Source organism: Tachypleus tridentatus, chromosome 5 (assembly GCF_004210375.1).
Source record: "Tachypleus tridentatus isolate NWPU-2018 chromosome 5, ASM421037v1, whole genome shotgun sequence".
Classification (NCBI taxonomy): Eukaryota; Metazoa; Arthropoda; class Merostomata; order Xiphosura; family Limulidae; genus Tachypleus; species Tachypleus tridentatus.
The window spans coordinates 48879208-48901028 of record NC_134829.1 but is presented as its reverse complement, the minus strand read 5'-3'; the positions used below and the strand labels follow the sequence as shown (position 1 = coordinate 48901028).

Sequence of the window (21821 nt, the reverse complement as noted above, 5' to 3'; positions counted from 1 at the left end):
CAACAAGCTTTTCCAAATAAAGCCCTATATTGGACTTGAGCCGTCTTGCTTTCGTAAGGATCGGAAGGAGGGAGTTGTTTTAACTAGACTAGACATTGGTCACAGTTTTTTAACTTATCGTTTTCTTTTATCTGGAACTATTGCACCGGTGTGTAGTTTGTGTAACACTCAAATCACTGTAAGCCACATTTTACTTTCTTGTCATCGTTACGACTCTCAACGATGGAACTGTTTTAAACATGTTCTGTCCCAGGGTTTGTCTGTAACATTGGACAGTGTTATTGGTGATGGTGACACTGTCCACCTTGATAAAGTTTTTAGTTTTTTAATGGCCATTCATCTTTTCAATCTCACTTAAGTGTTGGTTATTTATTTATTACACCTTTTTAATTGTGGTTCCCTTTTCAACATTTCAATCTCTCTATTTCAATTTGACATGGTAAAATGGCCAGAACATTAAATAACTCGACACCAGGACTGAAAAGGCCAACTTCAGGTGACTAACGCTGCTGTTTGAACTATCCGTTTGAACTACTTGTTAGTCGTCCTGGCGAGTTGTTATTACACTTTTGCTGCATGTCATTTAACACTTTTGTTGCTTTACCTTTTAGTACTGGCCATAATGACACATAACCTGGAACCAGGACTGGAAAGACCAATTTCAGGTGACTGACGGTGGTTCTTGTACTTACCTGTTAGTCTTCCTGGCGGGTTATTATAATTACCATTATGCTACAGAAAGTTTTTCAAGTTCTCTTACTCTGGTTTCTCTCTTAACATTGTAGGCTAGATGTCAACATTTGTTTTATGCTGTTTACGTTTTTCAATGTTGTTTTGTTTTACTTTCATTTCCTTTTATGAATTTTACCACACCTATTTTATTTTTACCTTTTTACCGGACGTTTGGCGCAGATAGCCTAGCTGCTTTGTGCCATAAAACACTAAATCAACCAACCAATCAACTTTACCAGATTTTGTGAGGTAAACTGGAACTGTTGTAAACTTCTGTTTGTAACACCGTTGATACATTCATAAGTACACATGGTATAAAACTGCAGTTTTATTTCCATATTTTCAATGATATTAAATTATGTTGTTCCATATTATCACTCGAAGGTGACTGCCTTTATGTCTGAATATCGTAAACTGCCTTTAAAGTGCATATACGTGTCAGATTGCAATACTAACAAAAAATCGATAAAACAAAGTTTTCATTGCTGATTACATCTGTTAACAACATGGCGACCACCAGAAAGTCTAGACATCCGTATCACGATGTAACGCGATCATCTTATCAGGTCAGACTATAGAAAGACACGCATACATGTTTCTAGTAGTAACTAACTTTGCTCACGCAATCCCAATCGTACACCCACTTGCTAGGTATCCTTTACATAATGACACTATTGTGATCTTGAAGACAACTTGAGTGTTGTCCACTGTGACGTCATCAAGTTGCGTCACAGAGCTGCACAAGTTACAGGTGTTTGTCAAAAACAAGTGACTCACTTAATTTTGTGTTTCCTTCCCTTGGTCTTAAAATGTTCAAACATAATACGAGATTCGGGAAAGACTGAAGATATATTTCAATACTTTAAATATAGAAACTCTTAAGAAATTTTGTGAGAAAAGAAAAAGTAAATGCCCTTTATTTATTTCAAAGTTTCTAGCACAAACCGTCTAATCTCTGGAGAAATATTGGGCAAGATCCAGGTTTTAGCCGTGTGAACCTTCAGACTTATCGTTCAGCCACTCGGTCGGTTTGTTTGTTTTTGAATTTTGTACAAGGCTACTCGAGGACTAACTGCGCTAGCCGTCCCTAATTTAGCAGTATAAGGCTACAGGAAAGGCAGCTAGTCACCACCACCCACCGCCAACTCTTGGGCTACTATTTTACCAACAAACAGTGGGATTGACCTTCACTTTGTAACGCCTCCACGGCGTAAATGGCGGGCATGTTTGGTACGATGGGGATTCGAACCGGCTACCCTCAGATTACGAGTCGAGTGCCTTAACCACCTGGCCGTGCCGGGCCTTACTCGGGTGGTGTAGAAGAGTCTCTTTATTAGATGACATTAAAACAATCACTCGCACAATGAAAGGTTCTATTTCCAAACGTTGTTGGATTTAATATAATCACTTTCTCGATTGACATCTTTCAAGATTTACCTATTATTTATTTACATGTTCAAATCTCCTAATCCTGCGTGATATCTTGGACAAAATTATTCCGAGAGAAATATATCGTATGACATTTGATATGCCAATTACAACGTCAGATTTTTATTGAACAACGGTCAAACCTAGGCGCACCCCAAGAGTTCTACTGCTGACTAATCAGAGTAGTGTGAAGTTTTATTTCTCAGCTCGTATATAATAAAAGTAAACCTATCTTTCTGTTGAAGCTGTGATTAAAAAAAAAGAAATGTATATTTTAACATTTATTTTGCGTCACACTCACCAGGTTTTAAAATTAAATTATGTCTTTGTTCTTTGTTTTAGTGATGTCAGAAGGTCAACATTCTGTGAACGTGTGTTGTTTCGGGTTGAAACTTAGCCAGCTATGTTGTGCCTAACTTTTAGGTCCTGTTGATTTACATATGTGTCACTTTCTCTGTCCCCGGGCTCACTGTCTCATGGCTGCTTTATTTTTAGATGCATGTGTCTCAGGGTATTTATGCATGAGATATAGATGTTTTTGTCGTTTTTAACAGTTTAAAATGTAATATTTAAGTTATTATTTCAAAATAGATAAATTTAAATAACAACTAGTCCATAATGTTTTAAGATTAATTAAAGTAATTCGTTATTAGGATAGAAATGTTATTTTTGTTTGTCCTTTGTCTTGACAAACAGAAATACTCAATGTCTGTGCAAAGCATGAATAGAGTTTAGAAACCATTATTCGCTTAACGTCCGCAGACAAAAATAGGGGAGGCTAATATGTCAATATGTGCGGGAAAATCCCAGATTCAAGCCGTAATATGTCGCTGGTACACTGTACACTTTCAGTGGTAAGGACGTTATAATCGTGAGGGTCATTATCATGGGTGCCCGCAGGAAGTGTCGGAAGGGTCATTTGTCCCTCTCACATTTCACACACACACACAAAATGCACGTATTAGCATGCAGTTAAACTATTTTTAGTAATTTCTATCAAAAAATGTAAATTTTTATGTAAATTTAAGTTTAAGTACACATAGCATATCTTAATCTGTTGACTTACACTGTCAAAGTATATCTTAATCTGTTGACTTACACTGTCAAAGCTGATCCTCTGCACACGTGCCCCTCTCCAAAAATATTTATCTGAGCGCTCATGTTCAATACTTATATTCAATTAATAGTTGCCTTGTTGGCGGCGAGTACTAATGATAGGTTGCTCTCCGTCGAAGCAACAGTCTAAATTAAGAAAACCTATATTTGAACCTTAGGGATCTTTAAGACTTGGACGTTCAGCCAGTGAAAAGCAAGAGGACATTTGGGTTGAAAACGCCAAATACGAGAACAGAAAGAAAAGTTCACAAGGAAAAATTAAAGATACCGAAAATATATCATTACAGAAATAAGACTCGAAAATTGTATAGTTACAAACGTCAACTGCGTTAAGCAATGACAACATTCATGCAATATATCCATTAGAGAGGAAACAAATCTACAGTTAGGTAAGATGTGTATATATGTAGTGGTCAGTACCGCGTTGATAAATGGATTCGTTTTAAGCATTACAAACATTGACTGTTGAGGATAAAGCAGCCTGTCATGTGTGGGAACGTATTTTATTTTTGTAATAACATCTCAAGGGAAACTTAAGTTATCCGAAAATGTGTGGGCATTGTTTGTTTGTTGTTGTTTGTAGAGATGTTGTAACTAATTCATCTCGGTGTAACTAGTCCATGCTGAACAAAAATATTTTCCTGTTTAACTTTTTTTTTCTATTATTCGACTTATTTCGTGTTTCTTGATCCTAAAAGGCACGTCACAATTAATTATTTTAAATTAATAAATTAATCATTTATCAGTTCATTTTATTTCACGATTTATCCTTGGACGCCCGAAGACATTTTTCTAGAAAAGGGAGAATTGTCCAGGAGTTGTGTGTGGAAAGTAATGTGAAATTGTGAACTCAATAAATAATTCGTATACATATGCTGAATGAACAGAGAAAGAAAAATATGTCTCATTTTCCAGGTGAACAAGTGTTCCCCCCATATATGGATTTATCTGTTTATTATTTTATCGTTTAATTTAGTTTGTCTGGTGTTTCGAAGTAGAGCTTAAACGTTCAGACTGTTGGTCATAGATTACAAAGTTCAAACATAGCCATCCCTAACTTAGAGCAATACCAAGATGACGAATATTCAGCAGAATTCTACGCCTACACACCTACTCCTAACGAAATATTAGAACCGATCGTCACTCTTCAAATACTCCATGAAGTTCGAAGTATGGAGTGTATTCAGCGATACATCGCGGCTCGCGCCTTGAATCTCCCAACATACAGCTCAACACGTTAGCTACTAGGGGACTCCCCGTCTGTTTATTTTATAGTTAAACGCAAAGCGTTATAAACTCAAAGACTTATTCCATTAATTTACCAATGTGCTTATGTTGTGGCATTTTGTACAAAAAAGGTTAAGATAATATGGTCAGTATTTAACCCACAAGCGTTAATCCCAAACGCACTGCTTGATTATTATGTGACAAAACATTGTTAAGAAGGTAGTATTTGAAATTAAAACGCGCTGAAATAGCTGAAGTAAAAATATAATATAATATAATATAATATAATATAATATAATATTATTATAATTATAATTATTATATATATATATACAAAAATGCAGACTATAATATAATATAATAGTATTGTATTGTATTGTATTGTATTGTATTGTATTGTATTCTATTCTATTCTATTCTATTCTATTCTATTCTATTCTATTCTATTATATTATATTATATTATATTATATTATATTATATTATATTATATTATATTATATTATATTATATTATAGTCTGCATTTTTGTAGTTTTCTACGTTTTATTTCTACAATTTTTTTTAAAGTTTTTTCTTCATATCGTGTACTTGAGGTGATTCATTTGCTTGGCGCCACACGTTCCGGTGTTACTCACGAAATATTCTTCCAAATAAACAGAAATTGTAACTAAGGCTGATATAGTAGGACTCTATTTGGCTAAGAACTCTTCAAACACCCACCCCACTCAACCACAGGAAATATGAGCACATTCTTGTCGACGTAAAGATACTGACACCGGTTGATAAGACAGGTCAATGTGTATTAATCAGTTTTATTAACAAACATAAAAACTTATTTACTGCCTTAGTTTAAAACCTTGACCCTCTGCATTCGAATAAAATTTCCATATCGCTTCAGCTGTTGATCAGTGTTTCCAGATGTTACTACCAGATGGAAGCACCAGATTAGAAAATAAGACTTGGCTTTGTTTTTGCTCTGTCAAAATAATATGAGCGTTTAAAGTTGTCCGAACGCCCCTGTGCATACATAAACACTAAATAATCATGTGTGAGCTTTCTGTAGTGTGTTTTGCCTTTTAAGGTCTTATAGTTCACGCTCCATATAAAGACATTACATAATTATTTTGTCTGAGCGCTCACTAAAGCATATGGACTCTAACTTATTTTTTCTAATTTAATATTGTTTGTTAGTTCCTCAAACAATTAAAATTGTTGACGCACTTGAAGTGTTTTCATTCTAAACAGTAATAGGTATAAATTAATGAATATAAACCACTGCTATTTATAATGCAATTCTTTGTAAATTTATGAGATTTAATATTTTGTTGTCCCCTGTGAGACAGCGGCAAGTCTTCGGATTCAAGACGCTACAATCAGGGGTTCGATTCTTCATGGTAGACACAGCAGATAGTCTAATGCAATTTTTTTTGATCGATTATTCTATTCATGATATTTTATAATAAAAGTATGTGATAAAAGTCATTACCTACATTTTAATGTAACTTAAAGAAGTATAAATATGATATTTATAAGTTGGTTGGTTGGTTTTCTTTTTGCGAAGCTACATCGGACCATCTGCTGAACTCACCGAGGGGATATTTACGAGTGAACCAACGTTGTAATATAGCAATAGTACCAGGTGACTGTACATATAAGAGATACATAAACTCGTATTTGTTGTAGCAAGATAACACTGTGGAGAAATAATAAAATATTATAGAATAGAATAAAAAATATGATAGTGTTAAACAACTGGTAAGTTTCACATGAGCACGCATGCGCACACACACTGACCAGAAACAAGAAGAAAATAAAGGGAAGTTTTGTTTGTTTTGAATTTCGCGCAAAGCTACACGAGGGCTATCTGCGCTAGTCGTCCCTAATTTAGTAGTGTGGGACTAGAGGGAAGGCAGCTAGTCATCGCCACCCCCCGCCAACTCTTGGGCTACTCTTTTACCAACGAATAGTGGGATTGATCGTCACATATAAAGCCCCTATGGCTGAAAGGGCAGACATGTCTGCTGTGACGGGGATTCGAACCCGTTATCCTTGGATTACGAGTTGAGTACCTTAACCACCGGGCCATGCCGGGCCTCACAAAAATTAGTTTTTGAGGTTGTTGGTTTAACGAAAAGTTACAAAATAAGTTATCTGTACTTTGTCCACTACAGTGAAATCGAATCCAGGATTGTTATGTTGTGAACCCGTAAAGTTAATATATAATGGGTAATGTCCTTTGCATGAACTGAACTCGAGTATGGGTTTGAAGTTATAGATGGAATAAGACATCACTTTCGTCTGACGTGAAAAGTTTTTAGAAAGACTGTGTATGAGATGAACTACGTCCGAAATGTTGTTTGTTATCATATTTTAACAAAATCAACAAACTGGTTTGTCTGAAAGCTCGCGCGAAGGCAATCTGTCCCTAACTTTACAGTGAAAGGCAGCTAGTCATCACCACCCATCGTCAACTCTTGGACTACAATTTTTTACCAACGAATAGTGAGATTGATCGTGACATCATAACGTCTCCATTACTGAAATGGCGAGCATGTTTGATGGGACGAGGATTTGAACCAATGATATTACGGCTCGAGCACCCTACAAACTCTTTCAGTCGTAGGGGCGTTATAAAGTTACGGTCAATACCAGTATTCGTTGGTAAAAGAGTAGCCCAACAGTTGGCGGTGGGTGGTGATGACTAAACTGCCTTTCCTCTAGTCTTACACTACTAAATTAGGGACGGCTAGCACAGGTAGCCCTCGTGAAGCTTTGCGCGAAATTCGTAACAAACCAAATCAATCGAGTCTCTTGACTACTTGGCCATGCCATGTCTAATGAAGAAATATATACATGTTGCATGTTATCTTTTTTTTTATCTAATGTTGATTATACAACATGCTGTATGGTATCTGATTCTTTTAGTATCAAGTGTTGATTCGAATAACTTAATCAAAACCAACTCTCTTCGAAAGACATTTAGTAAACTATAAAAAACATTATTATCAACTCTTCAACAAAACTAATGACACACAAAATTGGTTGCTACAGTAACATACAAAATTGGTTGCTACAGTAATATACAGAATTGGTTGCTACAGTATAGTTCCAAGACTAAGGTGAATAGTAAAAATAGCTATAGTGATTAAAACGTTATGAACAGGTTGTTACCTACGTCATTATCAATACCCACGTGACCTAGTAACTAGCATGCCTTGACCGTGGCTTCGAGAACTCACGATTGGCTTCTCGTTGCTCCAAACACGCAGCCCTATTTTAAAGAGGTGGATCGTCGTAAGCGTGACAGTTTATTTGGTAACACAAAAGTTGAGAGTAGATGCTGTTGGCTAACTGTCTTCCCTCTAGTCAATCAGTTCAAAATTAGGAACAACTATTTCCCAGGTAGCTCTTGTGTAGCTATACGCAAAAATAAAAAAAAAACAACAACGATAAATTAGCACATTAAGGTTAGTAAACAAGGAAAACAAACCAAAATCTACACCTTTAAGTGCTGCACATTTTAGACTGGACTTTGTAAAAATAACGTGAAATGGTAATACAAACAACAGATCAAAAGACAATTAGGTCGTTCCATAAGAAATGGTCGACTTTCGCTTAATTGAAAAATGACAGTGTTTAAGATAAGTTATATACAGTAATTTGACTGTAGGTTATTCAATATTGACAAGTTGTATTATAATTGTTTTTGTGTTTTTATTATGATGTCTTCAAAAGAATTGAGACTACTTTTTGTATGAGTTCAAATTAGAAAAAAACAATGCAGCCGAGGCCGCTTGAAACATCAATTTGACGTTCGGATGAGGGACTACTTCTCAACGGTGTGTTTGTTTGTTTTATGAATTTCGCACAAAGCTACTCGAGGGCTATCTGCGCTAGCCGTCCCTAATTTAGTAGTGTAAGACTAGAGGAAAAGCAGCTAGTCATCACCACCCACCGTCAATTCTTGGGCTATTCTTTTACCAACGAATAGCAGGATTGACCATTACATTATAATGCCCCCACGGCTGAAAAGGCGAGCATGTTTGGTGCGACAGGGATGCGAACCCGCGACCCTCAGATTACGAGGACCTTAACCCACCTGGCCACTTTTCAACGGACTATTCGGTGTTGGTTCCAGAAATTAAGTTCTGATGATGTGAACCTCGAGAATAATCCCCGAGGAAGGCCTCAACTTGTTGTAAATGAAGAAAGATAAAGAGCTATTGTGGACACTAACCCACAAGTAACAGTTTCAGGCACTTAAAGCAGACTTAGAAGTTTCCAATGTTACAGTTTCTCGTCACCTGGCTGCGATCGGAAAGATTAAAAACTTGGATAAATGGGTACTGCACGAATTGCCGGAAGGGTAGAAGCTGGTTAGGAACAAGAGAATGTCATCCTTGAAGCGAATCGTTACCTGCGTAGAGAAGTGGACCCTATACAACAACCGGAAGAAATCGGGACAATGGTTAGATGCAGATGAATCTTCAAGACATGCGCCGAAACAGCCTTTGCACCCAAAAAAGGTTATGGTGACAGTATAGTGGTCTGCAAACGGAATTATCCGTTACTCCTTTCTGCAACCAGGTGAAAAACTTACAGCACGATCGTACTGTTAGCACATTGATAAAATGCATCAAAAATTAACCACCATATAGACATCATTGGTGAACCGACATGGACCGATTCTGCTGCAAGATAACGTCAGACTCCATATCTCATAAATCATCATTTCAAAATTGAGAGAATTGAAATATGAAATTTTGGAGCGTCCGCCATACTCACCTGACTTATCTCCAACTGATCATCATCTTTTCCAGCACTTGAAGCTGTTCCCCCTGAACAAAACATTTAGGAATTAGGAGACAATTGTCAAAGCCTTTGAAGAGTTTATTGTCTCCAAAACAACGGAATGTTATAAAGACGGGATATTTTCATTACTATCCAGTTGGGAGAAAAATCACTCTAGCAGTCTGAGCATATTTTGAGTAATAAAAATGGTGTTTGTTAAAAATTTGGCAAGTTTAAATCGTATGCTATAGACCCCTCTTCTATAGCGGAATGTCTGTGGACTTACCACGCTAGAAACCGGGTTTTGATACCCGTGGTGGGGAGAGAATAGACAGACCCCTGTTTAGCTTTGTAATTTACTACAAAAAACAAACCTATACTATAGCTAAGCCCCCCGCTAGTACAGCGGTAAGTTTACAGTTTACAACATTAAAACCAGGCGTTCAGTTTCCCTCGGTGGGCACAGCAGATATTCCGATGTTTCTTTGCTAAAAGAAGCACATACACAATATAGCTAAAATATAGGCCAAACATGGCCAGGTGGGTTAAGGCGTGCGACTCATAATCTGAGGGTCGCGGGTTCGCATCCCCATCGCACCAAAAATGCTCGCCTTTTCAGCCGTGGGGACGTTATAATGTGATGTTAAATCCCATTATTCGTTGGTAAAGGAGTAGCCCAAGAGTTGGCGGTGGGTGGTGATAACTAGCTGCCTTCCCTCTAGTCTTACATTTATAAATTTAGGGCTATCTGCGCTAGCCATCACTAATTCAGCAGTGTAAGACTAGAGGGAAGGCAGCTAGTCATCACCAACCACCGCGAATATTGGGATTGACCGTCACATTATAACGCCCCCACGGTTGAAAGGGCTAGTATGTTTGGTGTAGCGGGGAATCGAACCCACGACCCTCGGATTATAAGTCAAGTGCCTTAACCAACTGGCCATGCCGGGCCAAACTGGCAAGGATGTTCATTGGGTCCACGGAGAGATATATACAAATTTTCATTAACAACAAATTCACATAACTTCCGTATATATTTTAAAAAGATTTTAACACTCGCAATACGAATACATAGAATAATTAAATGAAGCTAACTGCCGCGATTGCTTAATGTAGGAAATTCTAGTCAACCATTCGTCATTCTACGTCTTGTGGCTGAAGACAAAGTTGTCTATATTATTTCATTTGCAGTAAAGCTAAAGCAGTAAATCTCTGTGACTTCATGGATTGTATTGTTTCTTTTTTTGAATTTCGCGCAAAGCTACTCAAGGGCTATCTTCGCTAGCCGTCCCTAGCGTAAGACTAGAAGAAAGGCAGCTAGTCATCACAATCCACCACTAACTCTTAGGCTACTTTTTTACCAACGAATAGTGGGATTGACCGTCACGGCTGAAAGGGCGAGCATGTTTGGTGCGACAGGGATTCGAACCTGCGACCCTCATATTATGCGTCGAACGCCTTAACCCAACTGGCCATGCCAGGCTTTTATGAGTTATAACAAACAAGATTAAGACACAACTGGCAAGTAAGAAGTAATGGTAACTAAAGCTGTTTAATGTTTAGTTTTATACCTCAAACTGCATCATAGCAATCCGTAGGATCTCGTTAAAAATAAGCCTAACGGAAATATAAGTTACCAAATAATAATTTTTAGATATTTTCATCGGTGTGAAATGTGGGAATGCAACATCTTTTGATGTTGATCTGGTATGACAAATTTAACCAAGTTGTGAGATTACAACAATAAATCACACCAACTTGAAACGATAGTGTCGGAATTGAAATGTAATCGATAACGGCTTTGTTCACCCTAATTTCTCAATGGAGTTACGCCGACTCGTAAATATGCTAAAGTTTCGGCTCTAAATGTTTTATATTTTTTTTAGTAAGATATTATGTGATGGTAATTTCTCCAGGAGCTTATGAATTCCTTTGTTGTTATTTTGTATTAAAACAACAGTAAATCAACATGTTTTGCAGTTATGTGTGTTTAGTGTTTGGTCTCTAATTAGCGGCGGAAGCGTTTATAATAAGTAATATTGGTAAGGCCTATATATGATGTTTGCTAAATCCAACATCAAAATTTTCGTGTCAAATGAAAATATAAGCCAGCAACGTAAATATCAGTTAGGTTTGAAGAGAGCTTGGAAAGTTTTCAAAAAATGTTAACTATTTGATTACGAAACTTTATCATGTATTATACGTGAATAAAGTGAAGTTCTGAATAAAACTTGAACAAATTTTAGAACATTTCAAAATCACTAGTTTCTTATATATGTACAAATTTTCCTAATTGTGTATCTTGTTATATAATAAATGAATACTATTGAACATACCAATATCGATAATAACTTAAAATTACTTCCACCAGGTGACACCACCATTTACACTACAATATGAATTCAGGCTGGAGAGAAGTTGCAGGCACTCAGTTCGGACTCGCTGGACAAGACGAGATCGAAGACGACGAAATGGAGCGCGAGCTAGCTGAGGATGCGGCATGGAAGAGAATTCAGCAAAACACATTTACTAGATGGGCTAACGAACATCTGAAGACAGCCAACAAGGCTATCGGTAATCTTGAAACCGACCTATCTGACGGCCTGCGACTTCTTGCACTGGTGGAAGTTCTGTCTGGTAAAAGACTGCCAAGGTATAATAAAAGGCCTAACTTCCGCTCGCAAAAACTAGAAAACGTGTCCGTGGCTCTTTTATTTCTTCAGAATGATGAAGGGATCAAAATCGTTAACATTGGTAAATATTGTTTGTTGTTTTTCAATGTTAAATTAAGTATGCGGTTGTTCTATATGTTAATTCTACAAGTATAACCACCTGTTGGGCTTATCAGACTAGTCACGAGCGCTAACTCGTCGGTTGGGGTGGGGCGTGGAAAGCCGGCAATTTCTATAGCATAAATTTCTGTTTTCGTTTTAAAGTTAAGCAATACAGTAGAACGAGTGACAACTAATAAAAGTTTGAAGGTGTATTTTATATTCCACTTTGACAGTTACGATACCAATTAATAATACTGATAGACAAACTGATACCGGAAAACGCAGCATAATTAAACTCCCCATGTATACTTCCATTTCTAACGCGCCATTGCAAGGAATGTGCCCTGTGGCGCTCTATTAAAATATTTGAACATTTATACGACAGTGGCTACTTTTATTATTAAAGCAAAATTTAGTACAAAAGACGTGATTGGACGGTAGTAGTTTTGTAGCATTTTCAACGGCACAATGAGAACGAGTTGTACGTAATACTTGTTCTCAAAACTAGGAGTCTGGAATGTTTTAACTTTTGAACTTTGTTTGTTTTTGTATCAAACGTTAAAAGGAATTCTTACCATTACCTGTTCAGCGATTTGAAAATCGAAAGTCGCATGGTGAATAAGAGTAATATTTTACGGGAAAATGTTTTATTTTGGTTTTTTCAATTTTTTGTTGATGCACTTCCAAGTATCGGAAAATAACATTTTCTCCTAACTACTTGATATACGATTTCTATGTTCGACGGTTACTTGGACTCCTGCAAGCGCCATATCGGGTTCTTTAGTGTTTAGTGAAAACTTGTAAACTGTTTACGGAAGTTTTCGCTTCCTTCGTAGTGTTTATTTTATAAGAAACGGTGTACATGTGACGAACTTTCGTATTGCAGGTGTGGTCTACACGGTACACAGTGTATGAGCCTTTCTGTAGAGCAATTAAACGTGAGAGTGGCTGTAGAAGAAATATCAGTCAGCCATGTTTTCACAAGTGAAATCTTCTGATTTGTATTTAAATATTAGCCTCTAATCTGGTTAAAATATATAAACATCTTCAAAAATAATCTTTATTTTCTTCTAATGTTTTTTTTTTTCTGTTTCCTTCCAAAAGTAAATAATCTTCGCTAACTGTAGACTTCTGAAGAGAAGGAAAAAACCAACATAGGTCTCTGTTGTTTTAAGCCGTTAAACTTAATTTTGTGAAATGAAAATGAAAAGCATCTGTGAACCTTCAACTACTCTAATGTTCTAATTTGGCTAGTGTGCTCCACACTTTTACACTAACTTTTAACTTATTCCTTGGCTTTTGTTTCAAGTTTTTATCATTTTTAGATATCTTCTAATCTTTGTTTTTTACAGCAAACTTGATTTTTTTCTTCTTCTCTTAATGCACTTCGATTTATTGCTCTTCTTAATGTACTTTCTCGAAACAAGTTATTTATCAAAATGTGTAATGCTCGGGTAGTTTTTAAACTAAAAAATTTAAACTTATCACGTAAAACTGTATAAACAACTTTGTATATACCTAAAACTAATCTCTCGCGTATTGGGCCCGGCATGACCAGGCGGGTTAAAGCGTTCGACCCGTAATCTGAAGGTCGCGGGTTCAAATCCCCGTCGCAACAAACGTGCTCTCCCTTTCGGCCATTGGGGCGTTACAATGCGATGGTCAATCCCCCTATTCGTTGGTAAAAGAGTAACCCAAGAGTTTGTGGTGGGTGGTGATGACTGGATGCCTTCCTTCTAGTCTTACACTACTAAATTGGGACCGGCTAGCGCAGATAGCCCTTGAGTAGCTTTGCGCGAAAATTAAGAAACAACAACAAATGAGACAAATTCTAGCGTATTAGGATGTTTAATTCAGAAGTGTATGTCCATTAAATATTAAAAATCACGATAGTGTGAGAAACGTGCAGAATTTTCTACTAGTATAGTTAGTTATTATACTAAACTGAAACCAGAACCTTATGGTACAGTTCCAAAAGCATTAAGTTATAGCTACACATCTTCTTACTTGCGCAAAAAATATATTAGGAAATGGTTTTAATTTGAACTTGTACAAAGTGCTGACTTCAATTCATCATTGTTTCTGTAACAGTTGTTCTATTTGATAAATCATTAACATATTGGACGTGTATATATATTACTGAAACTTCATAACATCTGTGTTGTAAATAGTTTTCGAAATTTGTATAATGCATGTTTTTGACGCGTATTAAATGTAAGTGTATCTACGCTCTCGAACTGGATGTTTTTGTTAGTAATTGTTTACAGTTGTACTGTACCTTCGAGATAACAGTATTTGCTGTATACGGGTAATGGTATACTTACAGTAATCAAGATGTAGCAAGATTTTACTGAAAACATTTACTGCAGATTCTTCTAAAATGTGAGGGTGGGAGCCTCGTAAGATTGTGAGAACCACATTTGAAACCCTGTCTTGTATGCAAACTGGTAGATAATATGTGCAAGACTGTATGTATGTGTAGTTCACTGTCAGGAAAAAACAGTTGAACCCTTTTGAGATTAAGCCTAATCTTAACTTTAATAACCTAGTCTTTCAAAAAGTCTCGAAGGTTGAAACCTTTGTTTTTAGGTAGTTTTTATTAATATGTATAGCTATCTGATTATAAGTGAACAAAACTGAGTTTAGCTTTCTACTTCATAGGGTAAGCCTAAACTGAACTGTTTACCTTTCACTCGACCACTCCCAGACATGTACTTAATTTATTTGAAGTTCATAAAGGAGGGGCTATCACCCACGTCAGTGGGTGAGGAATCGCTGTTGTCGACTCGCTTCTCGTTAGTTTCGTCTCTGACGTCTTGAGAGACTAACTCTATAAAATGAAGTGTCTTTTTGAGGTCAAGCGACCATGCAGTGTGTTTATAACATAAACTAATTTATACCATATTTGGAAACAACTATTTGCACTCTGGCGTCTCTTCGCATGCTTTTAGTTGCTTGTAAGAGACTCATCTTCCGCTGGAATCGATCACAGGAAGACAGTGGCTTGCTTTTAACTTCCGGTACAGGAATTCAATCGTTTCAACAGGCTAAATCAAACAATAGCAGCCATGCGGATGTTTGGCTACGATGCATATGTAATCACAACATAGAAATGTGTAACGAGATACGTCATAATCGAGCGTGCCGGTCTTTTTTATCTGCGCGTAAGGACTCTGTTTTGGCATGTGTGCAAACAACTGAGAAGGTCCCGGACATTAATATAATTAAATATCTTATCCCCACCATTTAACATATGTAAGCTATAAACGTGGTTATGTTTGTGGGAGGTATTACTTTGATGTAGTTATAATAAATCACATGTATGCAACTGTAACACACACACACACACACACACACACACACGCACGCACGCACGCCCCGCTTTTCATCCTGTAGTCCGTTAAACCTTAAAACATTTGTTCATTTTTATATATTTTCAGCAAGAACTTACAATGCGGTTTAGTGGATAGTTACGGTTGGTTAGATACCCGGCCGTAATTTCATGGCCAGGTGGTTAAGGCGATCGACTTGTAATCCGAGAGTCGTAGGTTCAAATTTCCATTACACCAAACATACTCGCCCTTAAGACTTAAAGGGCGACCAATCCCACTATTCGTTGGTAAAATAGTAGCCCAAGAGCTGGAGGTGGGTGGTGATGACTAGCTGCCTTCTCTCTAGTCTTGTACTACTAAATTAATGATGGGTAGCGCAGATAGCCTTCGTGTAACTTTGCGCGAAATTTAAAAACAAACGTATTTTTAGTAAGATCTTACGATGAGGTACCTTTTTTATGCTGTAACAAGTTCCACAATAAAATAGTATATTTCGCAATGAACTGCGTTTGTAACACTGTATGAGCGCTTTTTTTTTTAGCTATTGACTTCCGATTCGCGTTTAAAACGACATTTTGTGTGTCTAAACTAAGAGGAAGTTTCATTTTGATTCGGTTTAGCTTTGCGGCGTTTCTATGCGTAGTAAGTGAAATAAATGTAACAACTTAGATTTTTTTTCTTCATAATGCTACCTTGTTATTTACCGTGAAAGCATAATACAGTAACTAATCTTAACAGGTTAACTTTAAAGACGTTATAATAACCCGTGTGAAAGTTATCTGGTGTTTTTCTTTTCATGTTAAGATAAGTAACACCGACCTAAAGTAGGAGATATTTTTAGCTTTGCTAGTTTTATGTTCGAAAGTATATTTGAGTCGCAATGAAATATCCGGCTTTGGCTTTGCCACTCCATGTTTGCTAACGTCAACTGTTCAATGATGAGTCGATGAATTAAATCATTATAAATTAACTCTTTACAAAGAAAGTTGTGGGTTACTTCATTAAAAACAACTGACAATAATAAGAATAAAAACCCTTACCCGTCGTTTTCTGATTTTTTTTTCTTCGTAGTAATGGGACGCGAACCCTGGAAATATCAGTTTGAACACGGATCTTCATGGTTTAACACTCCTACGAAAAGTGGGGCCTAATAGGCTCCAGAGCAACTTGAAAGGTTATTAATATTAGGCTAATAATTTTGTATTTAAATGAAATTGCCATTTCATTTAATGAAATGAAATCAAATGAAATAATTACATTATTTAATTGTAAATTCAATTAAATTTGAATTGATTTAATGAAATGAAATCATATGAAATGGCAATTTCATTTAAATACAAATTTATTAGCCTAATATTAATAACCTTTCAAGTTTCTCTGGGGCCTATTAGGCCCCACTTTTCGTAGAACTGTTAAAAGGCCACGCCCGGTTCTACTACGTCCGAGTCATTGAGTTTCATGTTCTTAACAGTTCGTGTTAATTTGAAGCGTGCAGGGTTGATACGCCTTGAACTATGAATTCAACTTTATACTAATTATCTGTATGTCTGTCTAACTTCTGTCTTTATCTTCCCCTGCCGTTCTTGTCTGTTGTATGTCAATACAGTAGTTTTGCTTTGGAAGATTAAAAGACCACGTGTAAGCAGTTATTACTCGTGTTATCACTTCACTATTGTACTTTGTACAATAAGCTTTCGTTTTACGTCGATAAGGCGGCTGTGGCTATAGGGTTACAAATAGAAGACACGTGATCCTTGAAATTCGAAACTTCGTCTTCCCTAATTATCTGTTTCACACGACGAACCCTTTTGATGAAACACCGGTGTTAATTATACCGCAACTATGACGACGTATACCAGCAGTAAAATGTATAGGGTGTGAAGTCTCGGTGGCTTTTTGAGTTGCAAATATATCGCTGATTTGTGATAGTCGCATTTTTTGAATAAATTACACTTGGCTACTCTTTGTTTAGAATATTTTTCCTTGCATTAGGGTTTAAATGACTTTTAAACGTTTTATTTTATTAGTAATTGTGATTAGTTATTTAAAAGCCATTTTGAGCATGACGTATCACACTTGTTTTGGTGATATATGGTAACAATAACTTTTTATTTAAAATATTTCTATAGGTTACAAACTTTCGTAGCTGATTTATATATGAAACAAAACTGTGCTTTGGAAACTTCCATCTTTTTTAATTGTAAGTCGCGAGAGAGAGAGAGAGAGAGAGAAACTGAGAGGTGTAGGTTAGTACATATTTACAAAATCGATCTCTTGGGTACCACTTTGTTCCTATAGTTTTACGGAATACATTTGCTGAAAAATAACACGACACTTGAACTCAGTATTATATATATATATAAAAGCACATGAATTTGGGGAATAGAAAAAAAACTCATGTTGTTGCAATTAGTGTCTTACGTTTGAATCTCGTACCTTCAGACAATAAACTTTTGGTATCTAAGCGTGCACGCTCCATGTTACGACGTCTGTCCGTCACTAGGCCTAATTAGAAGCCTCTTGAAGGCTGAGAGTTGTACAGAATGGGCTACACATTAGGGTCAAAATTTACCACGCTTATGTTTTCTGCGAAATCCAACTCTCAAGTTCCAAATTGTTACCAGTCGAGGAATGTGCCATTAATTATCTACTTAATGTTTGCGTCAAACCGTTGATTCTGAACAGCTTCTATTAAAACCACGGCGCTTTTAATTATCGTATGAAATTGCCATTTTTAAACCGTTCTATTACATATCCCTGGGGAAGTGGAAGGAATATGGTCTAGAGAGTGGCCGTATTAACCCTCGATAGCCCTGTGCTATTCAAAAATATACCCAGTACATTTCATTTTCTTTATATAAAAATAACGAGAGGTACAGAAGATATGCGAGAACCTCCAAACCTACTTAAAACCTACGAAGAGATACATTGTGGATAATAAAATGTTCCTAATTGAGTAATCTGTGAAAAGGGGGGGGCGGATTGAAAGAGACATAATCCAAAGTAGACGAAGTACATACAAACGTATAATGTGAGCTTCGAAACTGCATGAAAACGTTTTTTTACAATTACCCAATATTTAAATAATCATCAGTTTCCGTGTATTCAATTGTATAAGAACATCACGTAAAGTGAATAACTAACTAGGTACAAGTACTGGTAACATGTTGCAGTTCGGGGAGAGATCGAGGGGAGGTGTCACCCGCTGAACCGGTTTACATTGTACTTTTAGTGCCAACGTCACGTGTGTATGTATATGTAGGATTTAGTATGCTGTCCTCTTCACTGTTTAACCTGTTCGAGTTTCCGAACACCGTACACAAGTCGGAGCATCGCATTCAAACTACGAGGCAATGGCCTGCTATCTGGGATGGCTACCATTTCGACCATTAAAATATAAACTAACTTCCTTCTTCACGTCCATCACCATCGTTTGCATGTGCTAATATAGATCGTAATACCACAGAATATGGTTTATGGACAATTGGTTTTTCTGGAGGAGCACCTCCCACAGTAGCCAACCACGCTTCTCTTAATCACAGGTCGTTGACCCCCCCCCCCTCCACTCGGAATACATTCTGCTGATCTGAAAATATACGGGTGAATTTTTTTTTTTTTCCCCTCTTCCACTTTCATGTTGAAGTTAGATATTTAACTTTGGTTTACTGAAATTATTTTTTACATTATTGCGGGGTCAAAACCATAAATCACCTGTGATTCTTCGCCCACCTCCCGTCAAGTCGAAGATGCGTACATTCTTGTGCTTAACGCGTGCTGAACATTGTTTCTTATCCATACGACAGTTACGCAAAAGATTCGAAAGGAAAAGAGGTACAAATTAAGTTAACGAAATAAAAAGCATATGGTTTTTTACCAGTTGGTGAAGCAACTTCTCAAATATATATATATATCAATAGCTCTTTTAGGAGCTATTGAAGTCATTTTTATGACTCATCATCTTGCCTGTTTTGGTTCATACAAGTTAAAACCACGTTTAGTGTCTCAACTTAAATGAAGTATTGTAAATTTATTATATAGACCTCAGTAAACATCATGTAGCTGATATTTTGGAGAAGATGTAATAGAATGTATTGAACATGTTTCAAATGTTTATACAATTGTGTAGGATTGTTGAAACGTATATGGAAAGCATCGGGCGGGAGTTCCCACTTGTAACTAATGGGCAAGCGTCACTATCGAACATCGTACCGGGTTCAAACCGTCATATTATACATCCAAATTAAGTTAATTTTTTATTTATTACTGTTTCAATAACTTGGCTTATTCATGATCACTGGTAATTAGGTGTAGAATAAAACATTCACTTCTCCAACACGTGCAAGTGTTCGGCTTCCTTTGGTTAGCAACTATCATACTGTCATAATATCGGACTGTTGGTGTCAAATTCCAATAACCTGTCACTAGTAATCTGTTTTACAGCAAGGTTCACGCCGACAAGCACTTTGATTCGTATGTTTACAATTCAGAATCTATAGAATGTTTATTTTACCCTCTACTAGTCTACTCTTCTCCCCCCGCCAGACAATGACACGCACACAACTTTTGAAATTACAGTTGGAATGTGCCCATAAGCACGTACGTTTGCTCTTTCTTCGCTTTTCATTTGGGTTAGGTCCAAACTATAAATGTATTGCTTTGAGTTTCTCCTTGTAGGTGAAAGTTGGTATTTTTCGTAGCCTTACTCGTGAGATGCTCTTTTCTGTACGATCGTTTGTGATTAGTTTGTTTGGCTACAGAATACGTACAAAAGTTAATGTTCCTATCATCTACGCTTTTACCTTTTTTTAGTGTGAAGAAATAAGTTTTTTAATTTTTATTTTAATCATTAAATCTTTTTCTTTTAGACAGTCTTGTGTACTAACGTTGAAAACGGGCCATTTTTCATTGTGGATACTTGACCAGTAGAACTAACTACTGACGTAATGTGGTTGATAGATCCTTTGAGCTAAGCCTAACTAATATTTAAGTGATCTAATGTTTATATTCACACTGTGAAAGTAAAAGTTAAAACGAACTGCAATCAACTTGAGTTAAACTGGTATATTTTGTGTACAACTTTTAAAACTCTATAGAGTTCAGCACAAAATTAAAATAGTTGAATTGCGAAAAGTGCGTAAAAGACTAATTTTAAAACTCGTATTTACTGTTTTGAGGGATTTGTTTTTTCATGCGTAGTACAATACACTTCTGTTCTGGTGCCTTCTTACAAACGGTTGGTGTGTTGTAGACCGGCGCCAGAAACCGTTTAGAGAAAGGTGATGGTTTATAATAAATCGTAATATAGTTTAGACAACGTGTACTCCATTAGATACTTTTATAAGCAGTTACGTTAATGAAAGAGGGATAACAGAATGCAGTAACGTACTCGTTATTTTATATTGCGTATATCTCTACTTTAAACTTTCTTTGATTTTAATATCTGAACGTCTAATAAAATGAAGTTATTAAAGGAACGTGTTACTGCAGCTATGATACCGATTCATTAAAGGTTTTATCTTTTATCCTTGTCTTATTTATATTTTATGTACTTTTAGTGAGTTTGCCATGTAGAACTAAAGTCTTAAAGTTGACTTTTTAGTCTATCTATACGAATCCTGGCAACGTACAAAAGGCCTCGTCGGAGGGGGGGGTGGTGAATATAACGGATCTAGTTATATTGACATAGTACAACTCTTTTGCTTTCACTACTAAAGAGTTTTTTGTTTAGAAGTATATAGTTCGATAATTGTAATGGAAGTAGTGTTAATTACTTGGAATAAAAAAGCAAGTAAGTTGCTGAACGAAAAACCCGCTTTTCCCATATTTTTAACCATTAACGTGTTTTAAACTGTTTTTAAACCTGTGGTAAGAATCTGAATCACTCCATAACAATACTCCACGCTGTACAATAGATAATTGTATTATTTCAAACATTTAAGTGTCGGTAGTACTGTTCTAGGCGCCAAATGCGATTAACAAGAAGGCTCGGAGTGTCTGTTTTTAGAGCACTCAATTCGCGATATGAGAATCGCGGGCTCGAATCTCGTCCCTCAACACGTTCAGCTGTTGGAGCGTTACAAGTATTGGCTAGTAAAGAGTTGTGAGTGGCGACACTTCGAAGTTAAATTATGCTAGTTCATGTAGCCCTCGAGTGGCTTTGTGCGAAATTTCAACAAAATAATGACCACAAACTTAATTAACACGTGCACACATACTGCTGTATTATTAAGAATTTATTGCACATCCATACTTCCGGTGAATTTCGTGCCCGTAGTTGGGTAGTTATTATAAAGAGGCAAGCCCGATAAAGTTAGAGAATGTTTGTTTACTTCATGCCTGTGGAAAATTAATATGCGTATGCGTATTCATATTCTGTTTATTTCTGCGCACAACATACATCCTACTAAAGTTATTTATCCAC

The 21821-nt window shown here is 36.5% G+C and overlaps 1 protein-coding gene across 1 annotated transcript in view; it reads left to right on the top strand.

Moving 5' to 3' along the window:
* The window catches only part of LOC143251118 (filamin-A-like), a 137683-nt gene that overhangs the window by 9852 nt on the left and 106010 nt on the right, over nucleotides 1–21821 (top strand). The window contains exon 2 of the mRNA XM_076502484.1: nucleotides 11666–12048. Within this exon, the coding sequence (XP_076358599.1) occupies nucleotides 11691–12048 (358 nt within the window). The 5' untranslated portion in view covers nucleotides 11666–11690. The remainder of the gene's footprint in view (nucleotides 1–11665; nucleotides 12049–21821) is intronic.